The following is a 26,265-nucleotide window of genomic DNA, read 5'->3' on the forward strand; positions in this document are numbered from 1 at the left end:
TATGATGTGGACACTCTATAAGGAGATCGGTGAAGCGATTCCAAGCCTCACGAAAATGTTTCATGAGGATTTTGTCGAAAAAAGAAATGAATCTTGGAAAGCATCTCATCCGTCTTTAGGGGTGGGTAAAAATGTTCCATAAACAATGAACAAGTTTAGCCCACGAGTCCACGAGAATTAGCGTTTGGGCGATTAACCAAGGCCGCCTTTATCGGCTAAGGTGAAAGGGAATACCACGAGTTTAATTTGTTCCGCACCAACCGTAGGATGGTGGAATGTTGTTAGGACTTATTCAATCCCTACGCGTAATTTGATAAGGTTTTTCATGGTCTAATCCATGAAAAACGGGAAACAAATTAAAAATATTTGGGGAGATTCGGAAATCCCCCACTGGGTCTGCTAGAACGATGCAAGATTTGGGGCTATCGCTCAAGGCTTTGTAGAAGTCAGAGAGAGGAGTCTCTTCTTCGTCGGGCATTGTGTCGTGATGTGTGTGAAATAGTAGCTAGAGGTGTAGTGGGTGGTATACTAGATAGACTTGTTTGTTGACGTTGTTGTGTAATTACGTTCTGTGTTTTTGTTCGGCCAGACCTTAATCTCATACAAGGCTAAAACAAAATTTAGCTAAACACATCAACACTCCAAACAATTACGATATACTAGTATAAACCTCTAACGAGGAGATGCGAGGTGTGGAAGAAAGGAATACCGATTCGTCCTTCGCTGCGCTTATGAATAGCGTCTTGTTCTGGCGTGTTGGTGTATATAACAAGTTAGAACACGAAAAATATGAAAAATCAAAGTTCGAATCAAAATTGCCGAAATCCGGAAAAATTTGCTAAGGCTGGTCGAGACGAAGCATGGGCACGCTCGGGTAATTTTCAAATTACAGTGTTTTTTAGGGAGGGTCGCGCGCTCCACATGGGGCGGGTCGATTTCGTTGTTGTTATATAGCTATAGAAGCAGTGCGCTCCTTACGGCTGGCCTTCGGTGTAATTTCGCTGAAATTTTTCAACGATGAAACGGAAAGCCACAGTATGAATCAAACACGGGTGGGTGGGTGAAATGGGACTTTTAAGAAAAGTACTTACACTACGAAAACAATGTGAAAGTGCAACTAAGATGGCAGCGGCGCCATTTGATAAATGTGAAATTGAGTAGTTTACCTACGAAATGAACGATAAACTCAAAACGTAAGTAAACTAAAACTTTCTACGTGTCTATGTTTATCAAAGTTTTCTACTCTCAATCCTATGAGATATAGTGGAGTAAAGTGATTCGTTCCACTCCTAGTCCTTCCGCATGTTAATGTTCTCTAAGTATAAGTATTCTAACTCTAAAGTCTAATGAGAGATTTACGAAAAGGCAACTAGACTACGATGCAACTACCCACAAGATGCCACTAGTCGGTTATCAAAATAACTAAGGGAATGCTACGTTGATTCAATGATAAAGAGTTAGAGGGGGATTGATTCCACCTTAACTTCGACTTAATCCTATTAACGCATTTAATCGTTGTAATCGAATTGAACTCGCTTTGAGAACAATTGGTTCTTCCTAATCCCCTAATTACACATGGCATTCCTACCAATTCATAACTAGCATGTGAGCGATTAAACCCATTCTCATGGTGAACTAATCGCGTTTCTAGAGTGGAAAGGAAATTACGGCGATTCTACGATAGTAGAAATCAAGCTTTCATCAAGGCTTCTCAACCCCTCTAATGGAGGTTTAGCCGAGAATCATTATGCAATCATTTCCGATTAAAGTTAAACTAAACATGATATAAAGAATTGAAATTTACTAATCTAAATTAAACAATAATTAAAATCTAATTAATAACTAAGAATTGAATAACAAGTAGTAAATGATTAAGATCTAACACAAATGTAAATGACAAGAATCGAAATTTACCAACTACCTATTTTATTAATCAAACTAATTAAGAGTAATGATTCTAATAGTTTAATCTAAAACAAGAATTGGATTTGAAATTAAACTTAATTAAAACAATTAAATCTAAATCTAGAAGCTATTCTAATGGCTACTTTCTATTCTAAGCTCCTTTATTTTCTAACCTAAAAATCTACTATTATCTATTAAAAAATCTACCATTAACAAAGAGCTAAGCTTTTGTTTTTATACTTTCAGATCCAAAAATCGTGCATGGGCTTGGAGCCATGTTTTGGGCCAGAGAATCAGGCCCAAAACCCAATTCTTTCAGTCCAAAAAGGCCTCTTCAGCTGCAGTTGACTTCAACAGACTTTTCGTCCACTTCTGCTCCTTTGATTGGATCACGGCTTAGACCATTGAAAGCTCTTTCCGAGCCGGTCGTTTTGACATAAGGTAGGCCCCATTCCGAGGTCTGAGTCCAAAGATATGGCCTTCGGAAGTTCTGCTGACTTTGTGTGCTGTTTCTGCCCGCGTCGACTTTTCAGCTTTTGACTGGGCTTTAGAAAGGCTTTGTCTTGTTGAATCTTGGCCTTTAATCTTGGAACTCCTTAATAACCGACCTTTGCTCCTTTATCTCGCTAAAGTGGCACATTTATGCACATAATGGACTTTGAAGCCTGAAATGCATAAAAACACGTAATCAATGTTAACTCTTAATTATTACTCACATAATTTGTCTAAAAGTATGTCTGTTACAGGGTGAAAACTACAGTTTTGGGCTCTTATCAACTTCCATATAACATTCCACCATATCACAGAAAATGTGAAGCATGCAGCGTTGGAAGGTGCCTGGGGCATTACAAAGACCAAAAGGCATTCGTCTGTATGCAAAGGTTCCAAAGGGACACGTGAAAGTTGTCTTTTCTTGATCAGCGGGATCGATGACAATTTGGAAGTATCCGGAATAGCCATCAAGAAAACAGTAGTAAGCATGACCGGCTAAACGTTCTAGCATCTGGTCAATGAATGGGAAAGGGAAGTGATCTTTACATGTTCTTGCATTAAGTTTGCGATAGTCAATGCAAACTCTCCATTTTAATGGAATGCGAGTGGAGATGCACTCACCATTTTCATTTTGTACCACTTGAATGCTGGACTTTTTAGGAACAACGTGGACAGGACTAACCCAATCACTATCAGAGATAGGGTATATGATACCCGCATAAAGTAAACGTAAAACTTCCTCTCTCACCACCTCCTTCATGGCAGGATTAAGGTGGCGTTGTGGTTCTTGCGATGTCTTTGTGCCGTCATCGAGATGTATACGATGCATGCATATGCTAGGGTCTATTCCCTTGATATCATCTAAGGACCATCCGATAGCGGAGCGGAGTTCACGAATGACATGAATCAAACGTGCCTCTTCGTCGGTAGTCAAGTGAGCAGAAATTATTATAGGGTGACTACCATCGAGATCGAGATGCACGTACTTCAAATCAGAGGGTAGAGGGTTTAAATCCGGAGTTGGAGGATTGGGGATCAAGGATTCATGAGGGATCATCTCTTTAATGGAAAAGAGCGAATCGGTTCTCTCGAATCGTTTTGCAACGATAGTAGGATCGAATAGTGGTACTGACTCTAATAATGTGTGGACATCCTTTATGTACGAGTCATCATCAAACTTAGGATTATCAAAAGAAATAAATTGGTATATCTCATCTGGGGGAAAAGAGTTTGTGAAATAATTTGAATACATTGAGTTCGACAGAAAGGTTCCCTAAAGAAAATGTCATTGAGCCGTCCCGACAATTGATGAGAGCGTTAGAAGTTGCAAGAAAAGGACGTCCTAAGATGATAGGAATGGAGTCACAGGCCACTTCAGTATCTAAAATTACAAAATCAACTGGGTAGTAAAAATCTTGGACCTTGACTATGATGTTCTCTACTATGCCCTTTGGGTACTTGATGGAGCGATCCGCGAGTTGCAGAGTCATATTGGTAGGTTTTAATTCATGAAGACCTAACTGCTTAAATAAGTTGTAGAGAAGTAGGTTAACACCGGCACCTAGGTCTAAAAGTCGTTAAGCGGTATATTTGTCGGCGTGCATGATCTGAGTTTGGTCGACCTGGGTCCTTGTACTTTACCACACCATTGGTAGTGGTAATCGAAGGAAACTGCTCAGTGAAGAACGCTTGTTGAGGAACATTCGTACGTCGTTTGGTGGTGCACATGTCCTTCAAAAACTTGGCATGCTTAGGTAAATGCTTAGGCGCATCTAGGAAAGGTAAGTTTATGGTCAAATTTTTGAAGGTTTCACGGATCTCATCAAAGTGTTTGTCACGTTTGTTCTTTACCAAACGGGCAGGGAACGGAGCTTTTGGGCAGAATCGCGCATAAGGATCAGTGGCATCTTTCCCTAGGGACGTGGGTGTAGAATTGGAAGGTACAACTTCGTCCGTTATAGGTTGCGAAGTAGGAGTTGGAAGGACGTCAGCCGTGGTTTCTGTCGATTCCTCGTCTGGCATACGTATTTTATTGTTGATGTTTCAACCAGAACGAAGAGTGGTAATGGCATTTACCTCACCCTGGCTTGGATTACTAGATCCTGGTGCATTGTTGAGTTCAAAGGCAGTGTTTGTAGGCTTAGGGTTTGGATCTGCTTGGCGGGGAACGCCTTTTGACTTTTATCCCGAGCTAACGGTGAAGAGACTATTGGATAGAAGCTAGGATTTGATTCTGTTGATTCATGTATGTGAGAAAAGTTTCACCGTTTTTTATCGGTACCGTGGATTATACCAGTGAGCAAAGCCAGGAACTAGTTCACGGTTATTATTTACGGGTTGATTTTGGTAGCTATATCCTTGATTAGCGGGAACAATGTTGTGGTTGTTTTGGTACCCTATATTTGCATTGTTGGGAAAATTACTTTGCCCTTGCTGGAATTGCGGAGGATTTCCTTGACGATAGGAATTATAGTTCGCGGGTGGTCGTACAAGAACGTTGTTAACACCCGGAGGAGCTTGTTGTTGGGCAGGGGGTGCCCAACCTAAATTCGGATGTTGTCGCCAAGGTGCATTAGGGATGTTGAAAGCACAAGCCTCTTCAGAAGGTTTGGGAGGGAACTCGTATACCAAAGGATAATAAGAATCGGGGTGCTCTGGACTTAAGCAAAGAGGACATGGGGAAGCGTTGGTAGCCATGACCTGTTTGGGTTTTTGATCATTTACTTGTACCGAAAGAGTATCGACCTTTTTGTTTAGGGACTCGATCAGAGTTTTTAATTCCGGATCGGGTTTGACCTCGAACATAGACGTAACTTTGGTAGGAGTGTGTTTAGAAGATCTAGAAGAATCAGTGTTTCCCCAATGGGTGCTTCGTGAAGCTTGTTTCTCAAGAAACGTGTATGCTTCAGTAGCGCCCTTGTCCATGAAACAACCGCCGTTCATGATATCTAAGGTTTTCTTTTGATAGTCAGAGAGACCATTAAAGAATGAACGGACTAATACAGCGGTGTCGAGTTGATGATGGGGACATTCGAGAAGCAGATCAGTAAATCTGCTCCATGCTTCCAAAAAGGATTCTTGGCGGTGCTGGCGAAAGAATTGAATTTTTTGAAGCATTTCTGTAGTTTTCTTCTGAGTATAGAACTTTATCATGAATGCTTGTACGAGTTTGGCCCATGTGTCAATAGATTGCGGCGCTTCGCCTGTGAGCCAAACTGAAGCTTTATCAGCTAAGGTGAAGGGAAACAACCTAAGCAAGACTTGTTCATTGGTAACAGTCGGATGGCGGAAAGTGGTGACTACTTGTTGCATCCGACGAAGGTGATTGTACGGTTTTTCATGGTCTAGACCATGGTAAATAGGTAACAAACCGAAAATGTTTGGCGGAATTCGAAAATCACCTACAATAGCATCGAGTTTAATGCAAGAAGTAGGTCCTTCTTGTAAGGCAGTATAGAAATCCGAAAGGGGTTTCTCGACTGTGGGATTTTCCTGGGCCATAATTACGGGAGATGACGACAACGGAGATATTTGACAAGGTTGGTTTATGGAGGAGGAACTATGTCTAGGAGATAGCATAAGCAGATGTTTATTGTATTTCCGACGCCGATATGTAAGTTCTAATTCCTTATGTTTACCAGACCGTAGTCTCATACAAATATAAATTTTAATTTAAGGTTCATTAGGAACGAGTTATGACTAGAGGTTTTAGAATTAAGGAAAGAGGGAGGTGAAGCACGTCTTCTTGAGCTGTTGCTAACTTGAGTAGGTAAGCTAGGATAACGTGTGAATATTCCAGCAGCCAGGTCACCTGAGAGAATTGAGGGAGGTTGTTCATGCTAGCACGTTCCTTAATTAGGCAACCTTAATTTTTTTCAAGTTTCCTAGGCACTGATGGAATAGGATGATGATTTATGATGGTATATTATGCGGGGTGTTATTAAGATGATTTAGATAAAATTTTTAATTATTATGATTTTTTTTTTTTAGTTTACGTAATTAATGTATTATGGAGACGTGATTATGAAATATGCAATTAAAACGATAAATGCCAAAATAGAAACTAACTAACATATACTAGTTTACGCAGAAAGTCTATACATGCAAATCTATATTACTTATACGTGCAACTATATGTAAGTTATATGTGAGCTAGGGGAATGTCGAGAACGAACTCATACAAATGAATACCGTGCATGTGAATTGATGTAACATACACATACAAAAATATTCTAAGCAGGTGGTTTGAAACTACACATACATCCAAATATATTCGAATCATATTGATCGTGTTAACGTGAATATGTAATGACGAACCACATTTATATGCAAAGAGTTCCTATGCCACACACAAACATGCAAGGTAAAACAGGTTATAGTAACAACCAAATAATATCCTCGACAAAGTTTGAGGAGTTTAAGGATTTGAAACCTGGTGTCCCGCGATTCCTCGTACACGATCGAACTAACTCCCGAGCTTGTGAACTTACTTGCTAAACTAGACAAGAGAGTCCAAAAGAGTACTGAAAAGGAAATTAGCCCGTACCTGAAAACCAAAGTGTTGATACTCCAGGTTTGTCTCTCGTGCTACTAATTTAGTCTCGTCCGAGACTCTTTTGTCAGTTCAATACTTCAAGTTCCTACGGAATACTTAAACTGTGCTAATAAAAATAAACAAAACTTGGTTCACAGATATTTGTTAGTAGAAAAAGTTAAGGCAAACAGTTGCATAACATGTTAGTATCGTAAAAGAAATGGAAATTAAAAAAATGAAAAGGTAGGGGAGGGGGTTTTATGTGATGTGTTCTAGTTATTATGTTAAGTCCAGAGTCCTTCCCCGACAGCCGCCATTTGATAAAACACATTTAATTGTAACGTTTATTGGTTTTCTTGATTAATTAAGTCCGAGGTCCACAGTCCCAAGTCCAAAGTCCGTATAGTCATACGTTTTAGTCAAGTTACCTTACTCACGTGGGTTTGGTAGGATAGGTCGAGTAAGGGATCGTCCAAACCTTAGGGCTCAGAAAAGGTTAACAACTGGAATTACAACTTTTGGTGAGTAGGATTTTAGGTTTTTTTTAGTTGGTTTTAATTAAATTAACAGTAATGCAAATAATGTAAATTACTACGGTGATTTATATTTAGATAAACAAGATAGAGAACAGGGAGAGAGTTAATCATACTCATGCAAGAATCATTTTTTCAACAGTTTATATTACCACATCACTACATCTCTAATTCGTCTCGTGTTTGGAGACGACGTCGAGTATTGATCCCTAGCGCATGCCCACATCTCTGAGCCGCATCGTACTAGCATAAGGAGTTGAACTAATATTTCATCTCTGGAATATCATTTCAGCTCCTGGCTCGATTCCACATCATCTAGACAAATTGGAGAGTATGCGACGACACCATAGAGTCGCTACGAGACATTTTGGTCGCCGAGACTATTGCGGAGCATCGATCTCAAATTTGTGCAGTCTCGATCATTTTGGGACCGGATGTCTAATCTATGCCTAATTCCTAAGTAGAGATTCTAGAATATTAACGAAGTCAATCCGGATTCTCACACGAAAGCAAAGATAACCCTCCCCGGGGATTAGCTCATGGTCATTGAAGGAATAATAAAACTTCTTTGTATACATTAAGTAAATAAATGCGGGGACGAGGAATTAAACTAGAAAAGAAATGATCTGTTATTAAGGGTAAAATGACTTTTACGTATTTAAGCTCTTTGGAATGAAAATGATGGAATGTAAGTCTTTGAATTAAAACTAACTCTTGCTAAAAGCGGGAAGCTAGAGCATAAAATCTTTGAAGGAAAATATATGAAGGCTACCCCCTCATATATATAAGCTGGAGACTGGAGAAGGATTTAATTGAGTTTTGGCCGTTTCTCCATTTGAGACATTCAAAACTTTTCACATGACTTCCTTTAAACCAAAGTTTTGCTTACGAAACAAAACTTCATTTAATGTTTCGTTCTTTTGTGCTTTGTATTTGTCCCTTTGCTCAATTTCATTTCCATCTTTGAACTGGTACGTGTCTTCTCTCATTGCAAGGTGGCACAATTTTGTGACCATCTCTTGCCACTTGCCTATGCTGACTCGTCATGCCTTTTGGCCCCGCCGAGTGGGTCCACTTAGTATGTCCAGTGGCGGCACCGATTTTGGCATTTTTACAACTTTCTGTCTTTGCGTAGAGTTTGTCTCCCAGGTTGCTCTGGCAGTTCACTAGCCAACGTCGGCACCCAGATTTATCAGATTTGAGCTTCGGAAGTTTCTTTGCTTTCTTTATATGTGGACCCGTTCTGCACTGGTTTTGTTATTTTGGAAACTTCGGCTCTAGTCAGGCTCTGTTGGGCTTCACTGGGGTTGAGTGGGAAACTTCAAATATTCCAGTATTCCCGGGGTTTAGTTGTACGAATCGAATTTGTGTGAACTTCGCCGCCCACCTCTGTACGACTTACAAATATCTCGCCATCCGGGGGCAGCTCGCCGCGAATCCGCCGTTCGCTTGACATACCACTAGATTTGAGTCTGAGTATACGGTAAGTTCCTTCACCCCTAAACCCTCCGCCATCCTCAAGCTCGCGATCACAACTTCATATTCTGATTCATTGTTTGAAGCCGCGAATCCCAACTTCATTGTTTGTTCTAGCCTATTATTTTCCGGCGTAACCAGTACCACACCTATTCCGCTGCCTGCATCTTTGGCCGATCCATCCACGAATACCCTCCAACCATTCCTCTCATCCCATGGGTTCAAGTGATCCTGTTCCTCTTCTCGCTCGGGCTCTAGGACCATCTCTTCCCCCCACGTGGGATCCTCTGCAGGAAACTCTGCCAAAAATTCGCCACTTTTGCGAAGCTTTCTCCGTCTCCGGTGCGATATTGGATCTCATATGAACTCAGCATCATGGCCCATTTCAGCATCCTTCCTGATTTCTCAGCCCTCAAAGCTTGCTTGAGGGGCAAGTTCGTCACTACGATCACTGCGTGAGCTTTGAAATACGGTTTCAACTTCAGGGCTTAGAATATTAAGGCAAGAGCGTACTTCTCCACTCAGCTGTACCTAGTCTCCGCGTCTAACCAAGACTTACTCTAGAAATACACCAGCTTCTCCATTTTATTCACCACGAGAACAAGAACCGAGCTGATTGCATATTCCGTGACCCCTAGGTACAAATACAACTTCTCTCCCGTTTCGGGCCACGACAACAGGGGTGCCTTCCCTAGATATCTCTTTAACTCTTGAAATGCTTGCTCACACTCTGTTGTCCATGTAAAATCGGTGGAGTTTCTCAACAATCTATATAGCGGCTTACATTTGTCGGATGATTTTGAAATAAATCTGTTTAGGGCTCGACTCTCCCCGCCAATCGTTGTACCTCTTTCACCGTTTGAGGTAAAGGCATTTCCACCAATGACCTTATCTATTCGGGGTTAGCCTCTATTCCCCGCTGCGTCACGATATACCCCAAAATTTTTCCATGGTGACTCCGAACGTGCATTTCTCTGGGTTGAGTTTCAAATTGTGACTTCGTAGTATACTGAAGGTCTCCCTCAAACCCTCCAAGTGTTCTTCCTCTGACATGCTTTTTTTCACCATATCATCTATGTATATCTCGAACCTCTTCCGAATCTTGCTCTCGAACATTTTCTACCCCAACCACTGAAAAGTGGCTTTTGCATTTTTCAACCCAAATGGCATTCTAGTATAGCAGTATGTTCCCCCTTCCACTATGAAGGATGTCTTTTCCTGGTCCGGTCTATACATCGCAACCTGGTTGTATCCCATGGATGCATCCATAAATGAAAACATTTTGAACCCTGCAGTTTTGTCCACCAACTCATCTACTCGCGGCGTAAGATAACTATCCTTGGGGCACTCCGAGTTTACGTCCGTTAAGTCCGCACACATCTACACCTTGCCATTTTTCTTTGGGACCGCGACTATATTAGATAACCAGTTCGTGAACTCCACCTCTCTTATGATTCCTGCTCTTTTCAACCTGGCAATCTCCTCTTGGATTCCTTCTGCGTACTTAGGTCTCATGCTCCTCATCTTCTGTCTTACTGGATTTGCATCCTCCCTCATATGTAGTTGATGACATGCAAAATCTGGGTCCAAACCGGTGATGTCCTCTATCCCCCACTCAAACACATCCTTGTTCTCCGACAAACACTGTACTAGTTTACTTTTCCACTCTTCCGATAAATTTGGCCCAATTGATGTAAATCTCTCTTCTTCCCCTGCCCCCAAATTCACTACCTCCACTTCATCTAACGTCTTCGGACCCATTGCAACCTCTTCCTCCCCCTCCATGGCCCTACACTATAATTGCTATGCCTGTCTTTTCCTTCCATGATTCCCCTCTAGGTCCACGGACCATCCTTTTAACGGTATCTTGATGACTGTTCTTCGATGCCACCTGATCGCCGCAGACTTCATACATTCCCATTGAGGTGCGGAATCGGATAACTTGGTAATAGGTTGAATGCACCGCTTTCATCTCGTGGATTGACCTCCTTCCTAGGATTGCGTTGTACTGGGAGTTAGAGTCGACCACCATAAATCTTGAGAACACAGTCACAGGCCCTGTCGTCACTGGCAACAAAAGCTCTCCCATAGGCTCCGTGACACTCCCATTAAACCCATAAAAATTGGACCGCGGTGGCCTCAGTTGCCCCAGATCAATCCTCATCTCATCTAATGCCCCCCTAAATAGCAAGTCCACCGCACTGCCACAATCAATCAATACCCTTTTGACCATGTAATTGCCCATTGCCACCGTAATAACCAACGCATCCTCATGTGGAGTGTCGACAGCTCAGAGATCTGCACTGGAAAATATAATCTTATCTTCCCCATTCAATGCCCCTGCGCTATACTGCGGTCCTATGTTTGCTTCATTGACCTGCTGGATGCTTGCAGCCCTTCTTATCTTGTCTCTGTGGGCGTTGTGGCTCAGAACTTTTCCACTAAAAATAACATTGATGGTTCCCAATATTCTCCCTGGAGCTGGCACCGCCTCCACATTCGGGGCCTCTGCTATAAATTCCCTCATCATTCCCTTCTATATCAACCTCTAAACCAACCACTTTAACGCATAACAATTATTAGTCTCATGATTGCGAACCTGGTGGTCCGCACAGTAAGGCTTGCTTGGCATTTTGGCAGGTACGATTTGCGGTCCCTCGTACCCTTGCTTGTTCTTGATCAATGGTAATATCTCACTCAATGGCCTATTTAAAAGCGTATATTCTAACTCGCGGTATGGCTTCCTCTTCCTCTGTTCCCTTCGAGCTATCTCCCTATTCCTTTCCGGCCATGATGTATGGCCGCGATATCATTCATTACCTTTGTCCAACGACTCGGTTCTTCTGTGATCCCCTTCTTTCTCTACCGATGACACTGCCTTCGCCCCCTTCTTCGAGTCTTTCTACATTGCGTCCTCGTATCGAATATACTTCTCTACCCGTGGATATAACTCGTGTAGCGTTGCGATCTCATTCTTGGCAACGGACTGATGGACCCCTATTCCAGGCCACAGACCTCTCTCAAATGCTATCACTGCCGTCCTCTCATCCAAATTCTCCACTTTCAAGGTCTCGGCCTTGAAGCGGCACATATATTCTCTGAACGATTCCGCCGACCTTTGTCTCACGTTAAAGAAGGTCGCAATGTCCACAACTCACTTTTTCTTATGTATAAAATGATCTATGAACGCTTGCTCCAACTCCTAGAAATTAGTTATACTCTTGGAAGGCAACTGATAATACCAGTCCGAGGCTCCCCCTTTCAAGCTGGCCGAGAACATCATGCACCGCAACCCATCGTACTGCGACTTTTGCCAGAGTGGCATCTGTTGTCTAAAATGATGGATGTGATCTGCTGGGTCTCTCGTTCCATCGTACCTTTTGAACCTTGGTTGATTGAACCTCTTTGGCACCTCCAACATCCATATCGCATCCGCTAGTAGGTTGCGGTTCAATCCGTGTACAACCCGACCGGGTAACGCTTTTTATTTGATTCTTTTTGTGTTGAAGATTAAGCCTCGCCGGTCGTTGTTTATCACTCTTGAACTTGCACCATTGTTAGTCCCGCGACCGGGTTCTCCACCAGATTCGGCCCGTTCTCCTCCTCTTCCTCAGCTCTCTCATTCTCTGACCCCTCACTTAGCTTTTCCCCGACCTCTTTCTCCACCCTCTCTCTGTCTCTTCCCAACTCCTCATTCTCCTCTCTCAACCTTTCGATCTCTTCGCATCAGTCGTGTTTCTTCCACCGCTCGACCCTCCTCCTGTTCTTCCCCTTTCTCAATCTCTGCTTTCGGCATCGCATCTTGGAATCTCACATTTTTTAATCTACCCGCTGCTCTCTTTGGTGCCATTTCTATGCTGTCGTATCTTTCCCCACAGACGACGCCAAATGTTACAATCTAATCCCTGTTACTGTCACTATTCACTAGCTCTTAAGCACTATTCCCCTCTCACTCTCTATTGGGTTAAGCTCTCCACTCTTTTCTTAGGTCTTCCCTGGTATCTTCATGAATCCCCCCTCCTCTTTTCCTCTTTTCCTCTTTCTCTTTATATATGTTACTTCCTCCATCCAAGCCTCCTCCACTGCCCCTCCATCTCGCGGGTCCTCCTCTCTCCCGTGTAGGGTTTTCGCGACCATGACCATGTGCCCTTTACCTCGATCCATGCGCCCACCTCAGCTAAATGTCCTAAACTGTCCTAATCCGACGCTGATATCCATGGTCACTAATCCCACTACAATACCTTTTATTTACAAACTTTCTAAATACATTAAAAATCTATACAAAATATTCAAAATTCAAAAATACTAATTTTTTCTTCCTTCTCTTTCTATCAAAAAGTCAAACCAAATTTTCTAGCCTATTGACCATGCATTAAATATCTAATCAAAAAAATATTAAATATTGTAAAAATAATAATGTAGAAAAAAATAGGGGTTTTACAGGCAATAATGTAGTAATGTAAGGGTAATAAAATGCACATTTGGGAGCTGATCACCACCCCTAAATAATATCTTGCTTGTTCTTAAGCAAGGATAAAATAAAAAACTAAGATCACAAATGAGTGATTTATTATAAGTTATATATTAATCTTTTTTTCTCGGAGTGCAATTGCATTAACCATACGCAACAAGGCCTTAAACCACTAGGAATTCCCTAGTGGACGAGCTTTAAGCCTTGTAAAAAATTTTCAGTGAAGGTACTCACAAACTTCTTCTATTTAGTACAAAGGGTCTTGTTTCCTTATTTATTCTAGCTCAGAAGTCTATACATGTCATTAACGGGGAATAAGGACAAACTCCCTTGAACTTAAAATAATATATGTACAGTAATTTAATCATCTAAAGATAAATGTATAAAACATGAGCAGTGAAATACAAAAGCAGAGTCGTTTTCGAGACTTTTGGAGAGCATCCTTAAGGTAGGTTCTCACAGGGGTGTGTTGCAATCACAACTCTCTGATAGATTCACTCAAGTTTTGATCCCTCAAGTGCAGCGGGCGCTTATATTCCTCACATACTCAAATGACGTCCAAAGAAACTAGGGTCTATTAATCATGCTTGCCACTTACTATCATACTATCCTATTCCTAATTGAGCTAGATGTCTTTTATTAGGAGTTATGGGGCTAGGGTGATGGTTTTGAAAGAAAAGGAAGGGAAAACAAAAATCTGATAAGTTGAGAAACTAGGTCTTCAAGATACTTATAACTAGAGAAGAACCTCGTTTTATTCTTTGCTTCCGAATTGTGATTCTTTAGTCCTTTGGCTTTGTGAGTCTATATGATTTTGAATTTTGGGAGTTCTAACTTTGCTTTTGTTTCTTTTTGTTTTTGTTTCTGATATCGTTTCCTTTTGATTTTGAACTTTTGGGAGATTCGATTTTTGACTCCTTCGATTATTTTGGAGGTTTGGTTTTTGATGGGTCTTTATTTTCTTTCCTTTCTTTTATTTTCTTTTCGAACAACTAACTGATCCGTTTTTGTACAATGTCTTCTTTTCTCTTTTTTCTGATATCCATCCAGTTCTCAACTCGTTAGCTGGGTAATCTTTTTATTATGTGTTGTAACGGGTTAGGAATTTATGGCAAAGAATAAAAAGGCTTTTAGAAAATGGTGAAGGCTCAAAAGGGGAAACTAGAGGAAAAACTATCTTTTTCGGTTTTTAACGTTTATTTGGTTATATCGATCCAAAAAGAGCATAAATTCTCTCCTAGGATATGGCGTGGTGATCAAGAAAGTGGACGTGTGGTCTTTCTATCCAGACATCCTTTGTGTCATCAGTCAATAATCATTCAGATGAGGCTTTTGGCTAGATTCTCATAGGATATGGAACTTAATTGTTCTAACCTTGGTCTCGGAAACTCACTACTATATACAAACAAATGTTGATGCATGTAATTCATGAAAATATGCATAAACTATTATTCGTATATTAGTCTAAGTTCGAAGAACAAGTCCTTACTCTATTGCTATAATGAGACTTCTAAACTTTTTATTCATCCTAGAAAAGGGAAACAAGACTTTTTAATACTAAATAGAAAAATATTTTTGAACTTTTTCGAAAAAAAAATTTAGAATAAAAGAAATATACTCTTATATCTAATATAGAAAATACCTAGTTTTTGCAAAATGTTACTATACCACCCACAAATAGAAATATGCTTTGTCCTCAAAGTATAAAGAGATAAGGAAAGAGATTATCATAGAAACATGAGCAAAAACGGCGGTATACCTGTATTTTGTTCTTCATGATGAAAATACGCCACCCCCAAATAAGTTTGGTTCGTGGATTGTTTAATATAGAACGAGAAATACATGGTTTATTATACTAATGTAATTATTCTACTAAGAATTTTTTTTGGGTTTTTGTATTTTTGAAAACATGTAGAAAAGAAAAATGGAAAATTTTGGCATGATGTATTTGTATTACCTTCTACTCATATACCAAATTCCACAAGAAAACAAATAAAACAAGCATATACAGAATTAATATTATACTAACGTCATAATAAAGAAAAATAAAACATCAACTAAAGATAAAACATAGATTATAAACAATCTATATGGACACTAGGGAGCTGCCTTGTCAGAATCAGTGCGTGACTCGTCTCGCGTCTAGAACATCCTTCTCCTTGATGACGTTGGGTCATAGCGTGTCTATCACTACGCGGGAGCGCATCTCTAATGCTCTGTAGTGTTTTAGTGACACTGTGCTGAAATCTTCGATGCTCCTGCTAGAAAGACCACTGCTCCTTTCTGAGGGTCTACTGTTCCGCTATGATGATTCCCTATGTTTGTCTGAGCTGGTGGATGTGCTAGTGCAGAATCCTCTCGCCTCTATGGAGGAAGTGAATTCCGTCCATGGGCTGAGTGAACTATTGAGTGGCATCTTCTTCAAAGTAATCCACTTTCTCGATAAAGGCGTTCTTGCTTTCGGTGGCTCGGGTGCGCGGGTGGAGCCAGAATTTTCTGGGCGTAGAGTTGCTCCCAAACGAAGGTGACGATGTAGAAGCTATTCTTTTGCTCTTGAAGAATACATAGAATATGGAGCATCGCCTTACCTATATCAAAAGGCTTGACTGAGCCTAGCAAGTTGTAGGTTGTCCACTGAGATACTACCAATTGATTCCTCAGCAAACTCTGAAACGCGCAGTGTGACTTGGGGTTTTTCACCCTTCTAGAAGTGTCTCTGCCTTCGCATCGATGGTCTTGTTGTCTAGGGACTATTCAATCTGAACATAACCCTTCAAAGGAATCCCCAGAACCTCACTCACCACCTCCTTAGTGAGCTCAAGCTAGTGTCCATCCTTGACAACCGTGATGCGGTCATCCTCTCCTCTATGCATATGATTATAAAATGAAAGAGTGAGAGAAGGAGAATAAGCCGCATCTTCCAACAAAACCAAAGCCTCCCATCCTTTTCTTTTAACCTCAGGCTTGAAGTGCACTTCAAATAGATCAGAATTGAAGATGGGTTCAAAATTTTGCTCTTGCATGATTTTAAGGACTTCGGTCCATTTGGAATATGAATTGATAAAATATGGATTTTTAGTTGGAATGGGGTTGAAAATGGAAGAGGCTGTGAAAAAATTGGAGTGGTAATGTTTGGGGTGAGGGGTGGTTATGAAGTTAAAGAGGGTCGCAGCGAGTTGGCTTGGGGTGGCTAGGGTTTGGAAATTGTGAGGAAGAAGATGGTCGGTTGAGCGGTCGCGTGGGTTAAATATGTTTGATGACACATGCCTTTTAAGTTAAAACGAAATTTTGGCCCAAGCCCAAATGAAATCATGTAATGTCGATCTTTTCCTCAGTGCCTTGCTAACTTCAAGTGTCGATCTGTACTTCGTTATTCGTTTGATCTCGACCCGTGAGGTACCAAAACGATCATCATCGAAAAGGCTACGCAACGGTATAGGGTACACTTACATTCAACAGTGGATGAAAAATAGATGAGGGAAATAACGAAAATGAACTGTAGAGAAATATATACAAACGAAAGAAGGAAAATTTTAATTAATTTTTTTAGGTTTTGAATAAGTTAGACTAACATTTTAAAAAGGTGGATCATTTTAAGTAAGATCCCCAAGACTTAGAAGTTTTTGGAAACTTGAGTCAGTCCCAACCAGATGGTTGTATTACTTCCTCCTTGCCAGGCTTTCGATGGCAGGTGGTTGGCACATGAAAACCTTGAAAACTGAATTTTCACTATGAGGTTGAAGACCGGGGCAAGTTGGTGTTTGACAGTTCGAGCACCAGCCTTCTCTCATAGCTTGTCTCTTACGTGCGTTTGAACTCTTACCCAAACCAGGGATGGTTTTTGGTATAAGTATTCATATCTTTAGCTGCAGTTATCTAGGAAGTGCTTGCACATGATTATTGAAACTTATCCATCTAGTCTTGCTAGGTGGAGGGTTTTTGTACGTTACAGAAGACATTTTTGAAAGTTTTTAGAAAGGTTTTAGAAAGAGAGATTGAGAAGGGGAAAGATTTTTAAGAAAGGAAGAATTTTTGAAAATTTTGTACAAGTTTAAGTCTTTCAACATCATATTCTTGAGACAAATAGATAGGTGGAGGCAAAATATATTATTAAACAAACAATAATATCACTTTGGGTTACTCTATTTGTTTAATTCTCATTTGGATACACCTTGTTTTTTTTTTAGTTGGTTTTCTCAAGCAAAATATATCTCTAACCATATAGATGTTTTGACAAGAAGATAAAATTATACATGAATCCGGTATCATTTTGGTTACTCCGAGGCGGATAATTTTTATTTTTATATCCTCTAGTTTTGAAAACAATGGAGAGATATTTTAAGAAATTCGTACTCAAAAGCTATGATGAAAAGCAAACCAAAACAGGAACTCGCAGGCAACTTTCATGTCGATCGGCTCTGTGGTGAACCCAATATAGCTAGACAGATAGAGCTTTAGCTGTGCAAGTTGGGAGATTTATTGCGCAAGGCATGGAATGTCATAACCCGGGCAAATAGCTCGGTGATATAGGCGACCCTTAGTAAGCAAAACTAATCTCAAACTGCCCCTAGATTGTGTTATTCTAGGGTTGGGTGCTGTAAAATTCATTGTCCATTTTGTTTTCGGAAAATCACATAACTATTGATGTATCGAGACTCTAGCATTAACAGAACAGGGAAAACAACTGTTTTGAAAAAGATATGTAAAATAAAGAAAAGGAAAATTTGTATACTCGCTCTACAGGTTCACACTTACTCAAACGACGAGTAAAATGTGTTTTACAAATAATATGCGAGATATACGTGGACTGAGGCTCCAACACTTATAACCACACACTCCAAATGGAGGGTCCGGTTACCTTATTGATATATTCCCTTTTAAAGCGAAAGATGGAATGGAATGGGAAAGGAATACATCGAGGAAAAGAGGATTTTATCCTTGTAGGTGGGATCTTGGAGAAGGGTTTCTTCGACATCCGTAGACCGTAACTCATGAAAATGTTTGAGGCGTTGTTATCTTTGTGGTTCTTTAAGGTAATATCCCCATAAGGGGTGACTTTAGTTATTTTAAAAGGACCAGTCCATCGAGTATTCAGTTTTCCTAGGAAAAGATGCAGTCTAGAGTTATAAAGCAACACTTTTTGACCAACTTCAAAATATTTTCGTAAAATATTCTTGTCATGAATCCTTTTCATGTTGGTTTTGTAATCTTTTGAAAGATCATAAGCATCATTTCGAATCTCTTCAATCTCATTATTTGTAGTTTACGCTTTTCACCTGCCGCCGATCGAGATTATAATTAAGGGTTTTAGTGCCCACACGATGCTCTAGTTTAACCGGCAGATGACAAGGTTTTCCAAAGACAAGCCCCGTAAGGGGACATCCCTATAGGTGCTTTAAAAGCGGTTCCCAGATGCCTATAACGCATTGTTCGAGAATGACCCGTCTTTCCTATTTGGATTAACTGTTTTTCCAAGATACGTTTAATCTCTCGATGGAGACTTCTACTTGGCCAATTGTTTGAGGATGATATGGAGTTGCAACCTTGTGGGTTACTCCATATTTTTTCATGATATGTTCACAAAAATGTGAAAATCGATTGCTTTTGGAATACCAAATCTTGAAAAATGTTTTCTTTGATTAAACAGATAACCATTTTATTATCATTGTTACGACATGGTATGACCTCAATCCATTTGGATACATAGTCTACGGCTACTAGGATGTAAATAAAACCATTAGAAGTTGGGAAAGGTCCCATGAAATCGATGCCCCAGACATCGAAAATCTCCACTATGAAAATGGGATTTAAGGGCATCATGTTACGTGCAGAAATATGACCAATATGTTGGCAACGAATGCATGCTTTGCAATGATGAAATGTATTGTGAAAGAGTGTTGACTAGCAGAATCCACATTGTAAGTCTTTAGGAGCGGTTTTATTTCCACTAAAATGTCCTCCACAGGTGTCACACCCCGAATTTCGAAAAAATCGGAATTACAATATTTGTTCCCGACTTTTCGATCTTTGAAGTGTGATACACTCTCAACTTCCAAAAATAACCCCTTTATCCGTTTAACTATTCCAATAATTGGAAACCAATAAAAAATTTAAATAAACAAAAGTCTTCTTCCTTATAAAAATTTACCAATATGATTAAGTTACAAATTTCCTTTCCACAACTCTTTAATTATAATTACAACTGAAAATACAAAAACATTGTCTCAATTGAAAATCTATTGCACCTCAAGGGAAAACAAAACATATCATGTAATGAGACGCTAACGCGAACCACAAGCAGAAATCAACCTTCTTCAACACTAATCCTGTCAAAACTTATCAACTGTCACTACAAGATAATTACAACTGAAAATACAAAAACATTGTCTCAATTGAAAATCTATTGTACCTCAAGGGAAAAAAAACATATCATATAATGAGACGCTAACGCGAACCACAAGCAGAAATCAACCTTCTTCAACACTAATCCTGTCAAAACTTATCAACTGTCACTACAAGAATACTGAGCATTAGCCACGGTTTATGGCCGTGGCTAAAGACCTTTTGCCATGGCTATAAGATGTTGCACGACCGTTGCCAATGCGCCTATGGCTAATCTCTTGCCACAGCTATGGGCTGTGGCCAAAACTTGTTATTTGCCCACGGTTCTGAACGGTTCCATAGGCCGTGGCTAATAACCCTTTTGCCACAGCATTCAACCGTGGCCAATGCTAACATGGACCGTGGGGTATGCTTTTTGTGGACTAGAACTATAATTTGGCCACAGTTCTAGGCCGTGGCAAATGACTTGAATTAGGTAAAAAAAAAGTTTGGTTCGAACGCCATCACACACCACACCTGCAGTTCTTACAAAGTTCTACCATTCCAATCAAACCCACAGGAATACTGAGCATTATCCACAATTCAACATTTCATATACGATATGTACTTGGCATAAGACTTTTTTACACAATAGATCCAATTAGAAATGCTAACCTACATAAAAGAATTTACAAATACTATTGAGAATGACTCCTAAAAAAATTGAAATAGCGCCTAAACATCACCATTCCTAGCATCTAAACAACGCCTCAACTTCTTCGGATCAAAGTTTGCATATTCTGGTTCGCTGTCATGTACCTTTTCATGTTGCCTCTCTAGCAGAATAAGAATCCTTCCCATCAGTTGCCTCTCTAGAAGCTAATGTAACGTCTCTTTTGCCTTGAGCCAATCATTATTCTTAAGCTCCAAAGCACCAATCATCATTCTTATATATTCAACATTTGGAAGCCCAATGCTCCTCACCCAACCAAAACGACCTAACACTATATGACAACAATATACAAAAAACAACAAAATATAATATAAAACAAAGTAAATTTTTAGAACTTTAAACTTTGTTAGGCAGATGAGTCACATTTCGGTGTTAACTAACAAAACATAATTACTATATTGTGTTATGTATAAAAATAATGTTTAGTTTTTTTTTTCTCATTCACAAAGCAAACAAAGTAGGCTTTGCCCCCTTCTGACTATCATTCGAATAGATTTAGTTGTTTGTCAAGATTTTAAACAAGTTCCATGAAATTAAACCATACCTTGCACTTCCTGAACCATATCATCAAAGTACTTACGCTCTTTGTAGGCGTAAAGTTTGAAACTTTTCAACACCATCCAAAGTCAACCTTATGCTTAGTTTTTAGGCTACCAAAGGGACATATCGGGATAGCAATCTTAGCATTTTGAATTTTTTGGCATCCGGGGATGGCTCATATCTTTGTCAACGATAATGCCATTAATCGACAAAACATTGCATCTCTCTTTTTCGCTAAGATCTCTACGAACTTTGTTACCATGCCTAAGTCTTTTTTTTTAGTTTTTTTTTGCGGAAGTCTATCAGGCGACAAGCAACAATAAACACCATCATGAAACCCTGTTACCTAAACTAAAAAGTCTAAGTGTTTGGTTTTCCCCATAAAGCTTTGTGGTAACAATATTATCTATTGACTAATTATTATCAACTAAAATGTTTCGAGTGTTAAAACTATATAACTCATTCAGTCTCACTCTCCCATAATAAATAGAAAAAAAAAAAAATGGTAGGAAATTAAAGATGGGCAAGACTTATCGCAAGTTCTCCATTTGCGTAAATTGTAATTTCAGCATGAGGACTGAGTTGTATCAAGCAAGGATGCAAGCCGACCGGCTGTGATAATAATTAGAGCAGATAGGATAAATGCACGATACCGATGACTTATGATACGAAGGTGTCTTCTGATCCTGAGATGCTCCTTTAATACAGTCCCTACATCTGATTCATCTTGGAAGACTTTAGCAAAGTCTTGGAATCTCAATAACTGGAGATAGCAAATCAAAAGGTCTCATGGATAGTGTTCGAAGAAAATAAATTTTGTCAATTCACTTTGTATTTCTAATTCAAAAATTGATAATCAGATTTTTAGGTACAACCTGATCGCAAATAATAAAAGAAACTAAAAGCAGTCAAACTGTCAAAGAGCAGAAGCACATCATATTTATAAATGTTAAGATACAAAAATTTCAACAATCTGAAATGAACACCCACCGTAGTAAGGCAACACAAAGTCACGAGGCCTACTAATTTCCTTGACAGTTGCCATGTAATAGAATCCAGCTTTCTCATAATCACCCTACAAGCATAAAACTACATTGTTATTGACAACCCAGGAAAGAGGTAAAAGATGTGCGCACAAGGAAGAAGCTTGACACATTCACAAGCTTCTGAGAACACAGTTTGATATTTTTCACCATGTCTTACTATTATTACTTCATTTACTTTTAAGGGGTTGGGGAAGGGTCAAAATGGACTTATCGTTCTAGTACCATTCGAGATATCCAAGAAGTTTACATATGACTACAATGGTTTATCAAAGGACACCGGTATTTCCTTTTCTTGGGCCATCTCAGGATTTGGATATTTTGATAACAAATTTTACAAAAAGATAGAATCACATCAATATAGTAACATTTATTTATATTTCAGTATATATAAATAAGACAAATTAGGATGGGATATCCTACAAAACATTGTAGGAAACAAGAAAACACAAAAGAATGCCAAAAAAGTAAACGCTTACAAAAGACTCTCAAGAGGTAGTGCCAACCTGAAAAGAGATCTTGTAGAACTGAATAAAGGAGTCTTGCATGAGAAGCCACTAACAGACTAACATAACAAAATTTTCACTTTTCACTCATCATTTATGTAAAGCTAGTAAGATTATCTCATAAATTTGACACCTCCTAGTCCGATCAAGATTATTATTAATAAGAGGAAAAAAACTTTAAGCTCCTCATCCCATCTTTATCTACATCACTCAAAGGAAGAGAGAAACAAGTAATAAACTAATCATTTCGGACCTTGCTATGTTATGATCTTGCCAAGTTGTAGAATGAATGTGACTTCAAGACCGGGCTCGCTTATTGCTAGTGCAAAGATCGGTGAGTCTTTCAACCGCATGATGTCGACCCATGAAAAAGAAGTGGTTAGCTAAATAAATTAATGCCACTGCACAGTATGGGTATATCTCAAAAGCTGCTTGCATTTTCTCCATTCCCTTTTGAATTTCATCACCTACCAAAAATGTGATATACCATGAGAACTTTTACAAAGAAAGAATTCCGATCTAGTAAAAATCAAAAAGGATATATACATACCTTCATTTGTTTGCAAATCCATCAATCCAAGTGCCACAAGGGCCTCTACATTGTCGGGGTCTAACTACAAAAATAAAATTTGAAAACTAGGCGTTGTTAATTGAAAATTTGGTGATAAAGATCTATTCACATACATGTACCACTCAACTACATTAACAATTTACTTCACTTGGCTAAAGAACATGCTGAAAGGCCTGGCGAGCTTTATCGAACTAACCTAGCTTGTAGCTTAATTTAAGACCTATTCAAGCCTTACAGCTCGGGACAACTAGGATACACCTTCAATGCCCTCTTAAAAAAGTTCACACAAAATCATGTCAAATATGGTTTTCCCATACTAGAGGAGGTGTTAGGTTAGTTGCATAACAGGTGAAGGAACACACCTTGTACAACTCTAAAGATTCTGAGTAGCGTCCCCGACTAAACTGTACACATGCCTACAATAAATATATGAAACTATGAAAACAACTTACATCAAAATATCAGAAAAAAACAACAATTAAATATACAAAATTCCCTCCATATAAGACACATTCATGAAATATGTCAAGAAGAAAATAATTGGAAAATAATGTGGTAGCCGTCAAATAATTTGGTTCTTAGCCGCATAATTGGTGAATATTATCAAATCAGTTAAAATCTGAGTTTATTTCTCCCTCATACTTCTAAATGCAAACACATACTTGGAATCTGTGAGGACGAAGTCTGCAAGGGACTTACTCTTCTATCACATGCCCAAAAACGGTACACATGAAGAATTGAGAAGGAAAAAGATTATAATTCTAATGAGCCATAATTTAAAATGACTTTATTTCTATAACAATCGGGCCAACTTCAAACAATAGATGGGAAAAAAAAACACCTTGATGTGAATAAAAAAGCAAATCCAAATCTGTTTACATTAAATAATATAAACAATGATTGAAGGACCATGTTAAAGCAATACAATGACCCTTTATTAGCACTTTATTTAGTTCATTTGCTTGGCATTATCAAACCGAAATTTTATCATACATACTAGACACTTACCCTCTAAAATCTTGTCTAACTCCCTCGATCCAAATGTGATCCTGAATGATTTCAAGTCTTTGTGCATGGATATTGCTAGCACTAGTAAACCCCAATGGAACCAACTTTGACACAACTAACATTTGAGGCAATGTGGATGTCAGATTTATATTCCCCACCCATAACAAACATATGAGCATCTTTGCTTGGGGCGGAAATGAAAACCTATTTTGCACCACCCAGATCACCAAGACATCCAAAACAAAGACAATATAATTTTAAAAGGGGCAAATATATATATATATATATATATATATATATATATATATATATATATATATACTCACCCACAAATGAAGATATGAAAGTTATATTCTCAACTCCTTATCTTAAAATGAACCAGCTAGTAAAATGCCAATAATTTCTAACCTTTAAGTTGGCAGCTGCCTTGTCCTTGTCACTGATAATTAGACGGCTAAAAGGTAAATCAGAACAATAGTGATAATAGCAAAGTACAACAACAACTTCCTTGTTATGGTGTAGTGTACAATACAACAACTTCCCAAAAGGATAATATATATTTTCCTTTTTTTGTATACAGAAACCTCCATTGTTAGAAATCACACTTCCTTCCCCTAGTTGCGGTTTCCAATCAACAATTCTGAACTAAATAAAGCAAAAGAGAAGAGCATACCTCCTGGTGGAATGTCGTCCCTTCAAAGAATATTCTTTAATGAAAATGGAGAACAAAAGAGACATACCTGCGATAAATCGAGAATGATTGAAGGAACCCAGAAATTTTAGTTGGTAGTGAAAAAGAAGAGAGAGTAGAGAACAGTCAAATGGAGAGAGTACAACAATTAAAATTAGAAGACCCTAAATTAGCAGATAAAATTGAAAAAATAGATATGAGATAGAAATCGAACCTGGTCCTCGTGACCCTAGTGTGTGTGAGGGAAAAAATATATGCTTGTCCTAGAGTAAGAGACGAAGGGGAAGGAAAGATTTGATAGAGGAGAGAAGAGAATTTCATTTCAGAGAGGAGAGAGAATAAGAGGTTTACATCTCTTTCAATATTTGATAATTGTTTTACATCTCCTCTTATTTTCGCGAAGGTTTAATGTGATCTGAACCAGACATCGAAAACCAAGTCTAATCCAATGGTTGAAAAAACAATGGACACAACCGTGGCTAAAATGGGAAGTGAGACCCAAATACACACACAATACCCCACGGCCACCGAAAAATTTGGCCACGGCTATGGGCCGTTGGACACTTGCAACAGTTAATAACCGTGGCTAAAGCTTGCTTGTACCTGTGGCCAAAGCTCAATTTTCTTGTAGTGTGTGTTCATTTTATGAACACACCCGATAAGCAAACATGGAAATCGGGTCAGCATTATAAATAATGATGGTATGAGTAGCCAAAAAATATAAAACATACTTATACATATATATACACAATCAATAAGACAGTTAGTTCCTCCACTGAGGTGCCTTAACATCCAACGAATAATACAACATTCTTAAGTACAATAATTAAGGCAGGTAGTTCCTCCACTGAGGCGCCTTAACTTCCAATTCAATAATAACAAGGCTTTTAGTTCCTCCATCGAGAGGTTTTTAGCTTTAAACTGTACTAGATCAACTGCATCTACTAATAAAATAACAAAACTAAAACTTACTCTATACTTAAACTGGCATAGGCCTGATCACATAGTGGGTCAGACCTGCATAAATAATCAATTAAACCCACCCTTCTGCAATACCGTTGTGAATGTAAAATAAATTATAATAAAACAAACATATCATATACCTAATTCCAATCATCTCATTAAACCAACAAGAACAATCTCAATGACCAATTTCATAACTGCAATAAATAATTTATTACTGATTTAACGTAAACTTTGATATATCATCACAATTATTGTTTAGAGTTTCTTATAGTGTCTCTAGAATTACGTCGTCTCTATGTTTTACCTAGTTTCCCTGGTTACCACAATTGCTCCCCAACGCTGAACATGTACATCCGCATGCCTCCCCTCACATAATGAACCACTCCGTGCGTAGTTACCCTAAGCGGGATATCGCATACCAAGTAACCCTCACATGAACGCCATTATGTAGGTACTGCCACTATTCGGCATAAAA

The 26,265-nt window shown here is 39.0% G+C and overlaps 1 protein-coding gene across 1 annotated transcript; it reads right to left on the minus strand.

The window, feature by feature from the left end:
* Positions 1-10,729: 10,729 nt before the first annotated feature.
* Positions 10,730-11,185, minus strand: LOC147511198 (uncharacterized). Its single transcript, XM_086598391.1, has one exon. The coding sequence runs from the start codon at positions 11,183-11,185 to the stop codon at positions 10,730-10,732; it is 456 nt and encodes a 151-aa protein (XP_086454517.1).
* Positions 11,186-26,265: the final 15,080 nt, after the last annotated feature.

The sequence above is a fragment of the Coptis chinensis genome, chromosome 3 (genome assembly GCF_015680905.1).
Source record: "Coptis chinensis isolate HL-2020 chromosome 3, ASM1568090v1, whole genome shotgun sequence".
NCBI lineage: Eukaryota > Viridiplantae > Streptophyta > Magnoliopsida > Ranunculales > Ranunculaceae > Coptis > Coptis chinensis.

Bases quoted from the DNA above. Each gene is read 5' to 3' on its own strand.
- LOC147511198 (XM_086598391.1), bottom strand. From the start codon at position 11,185: ATGGGCAATTACATGGTCAAAAGGGTATTGATTGATTGTGGCAGTGCG.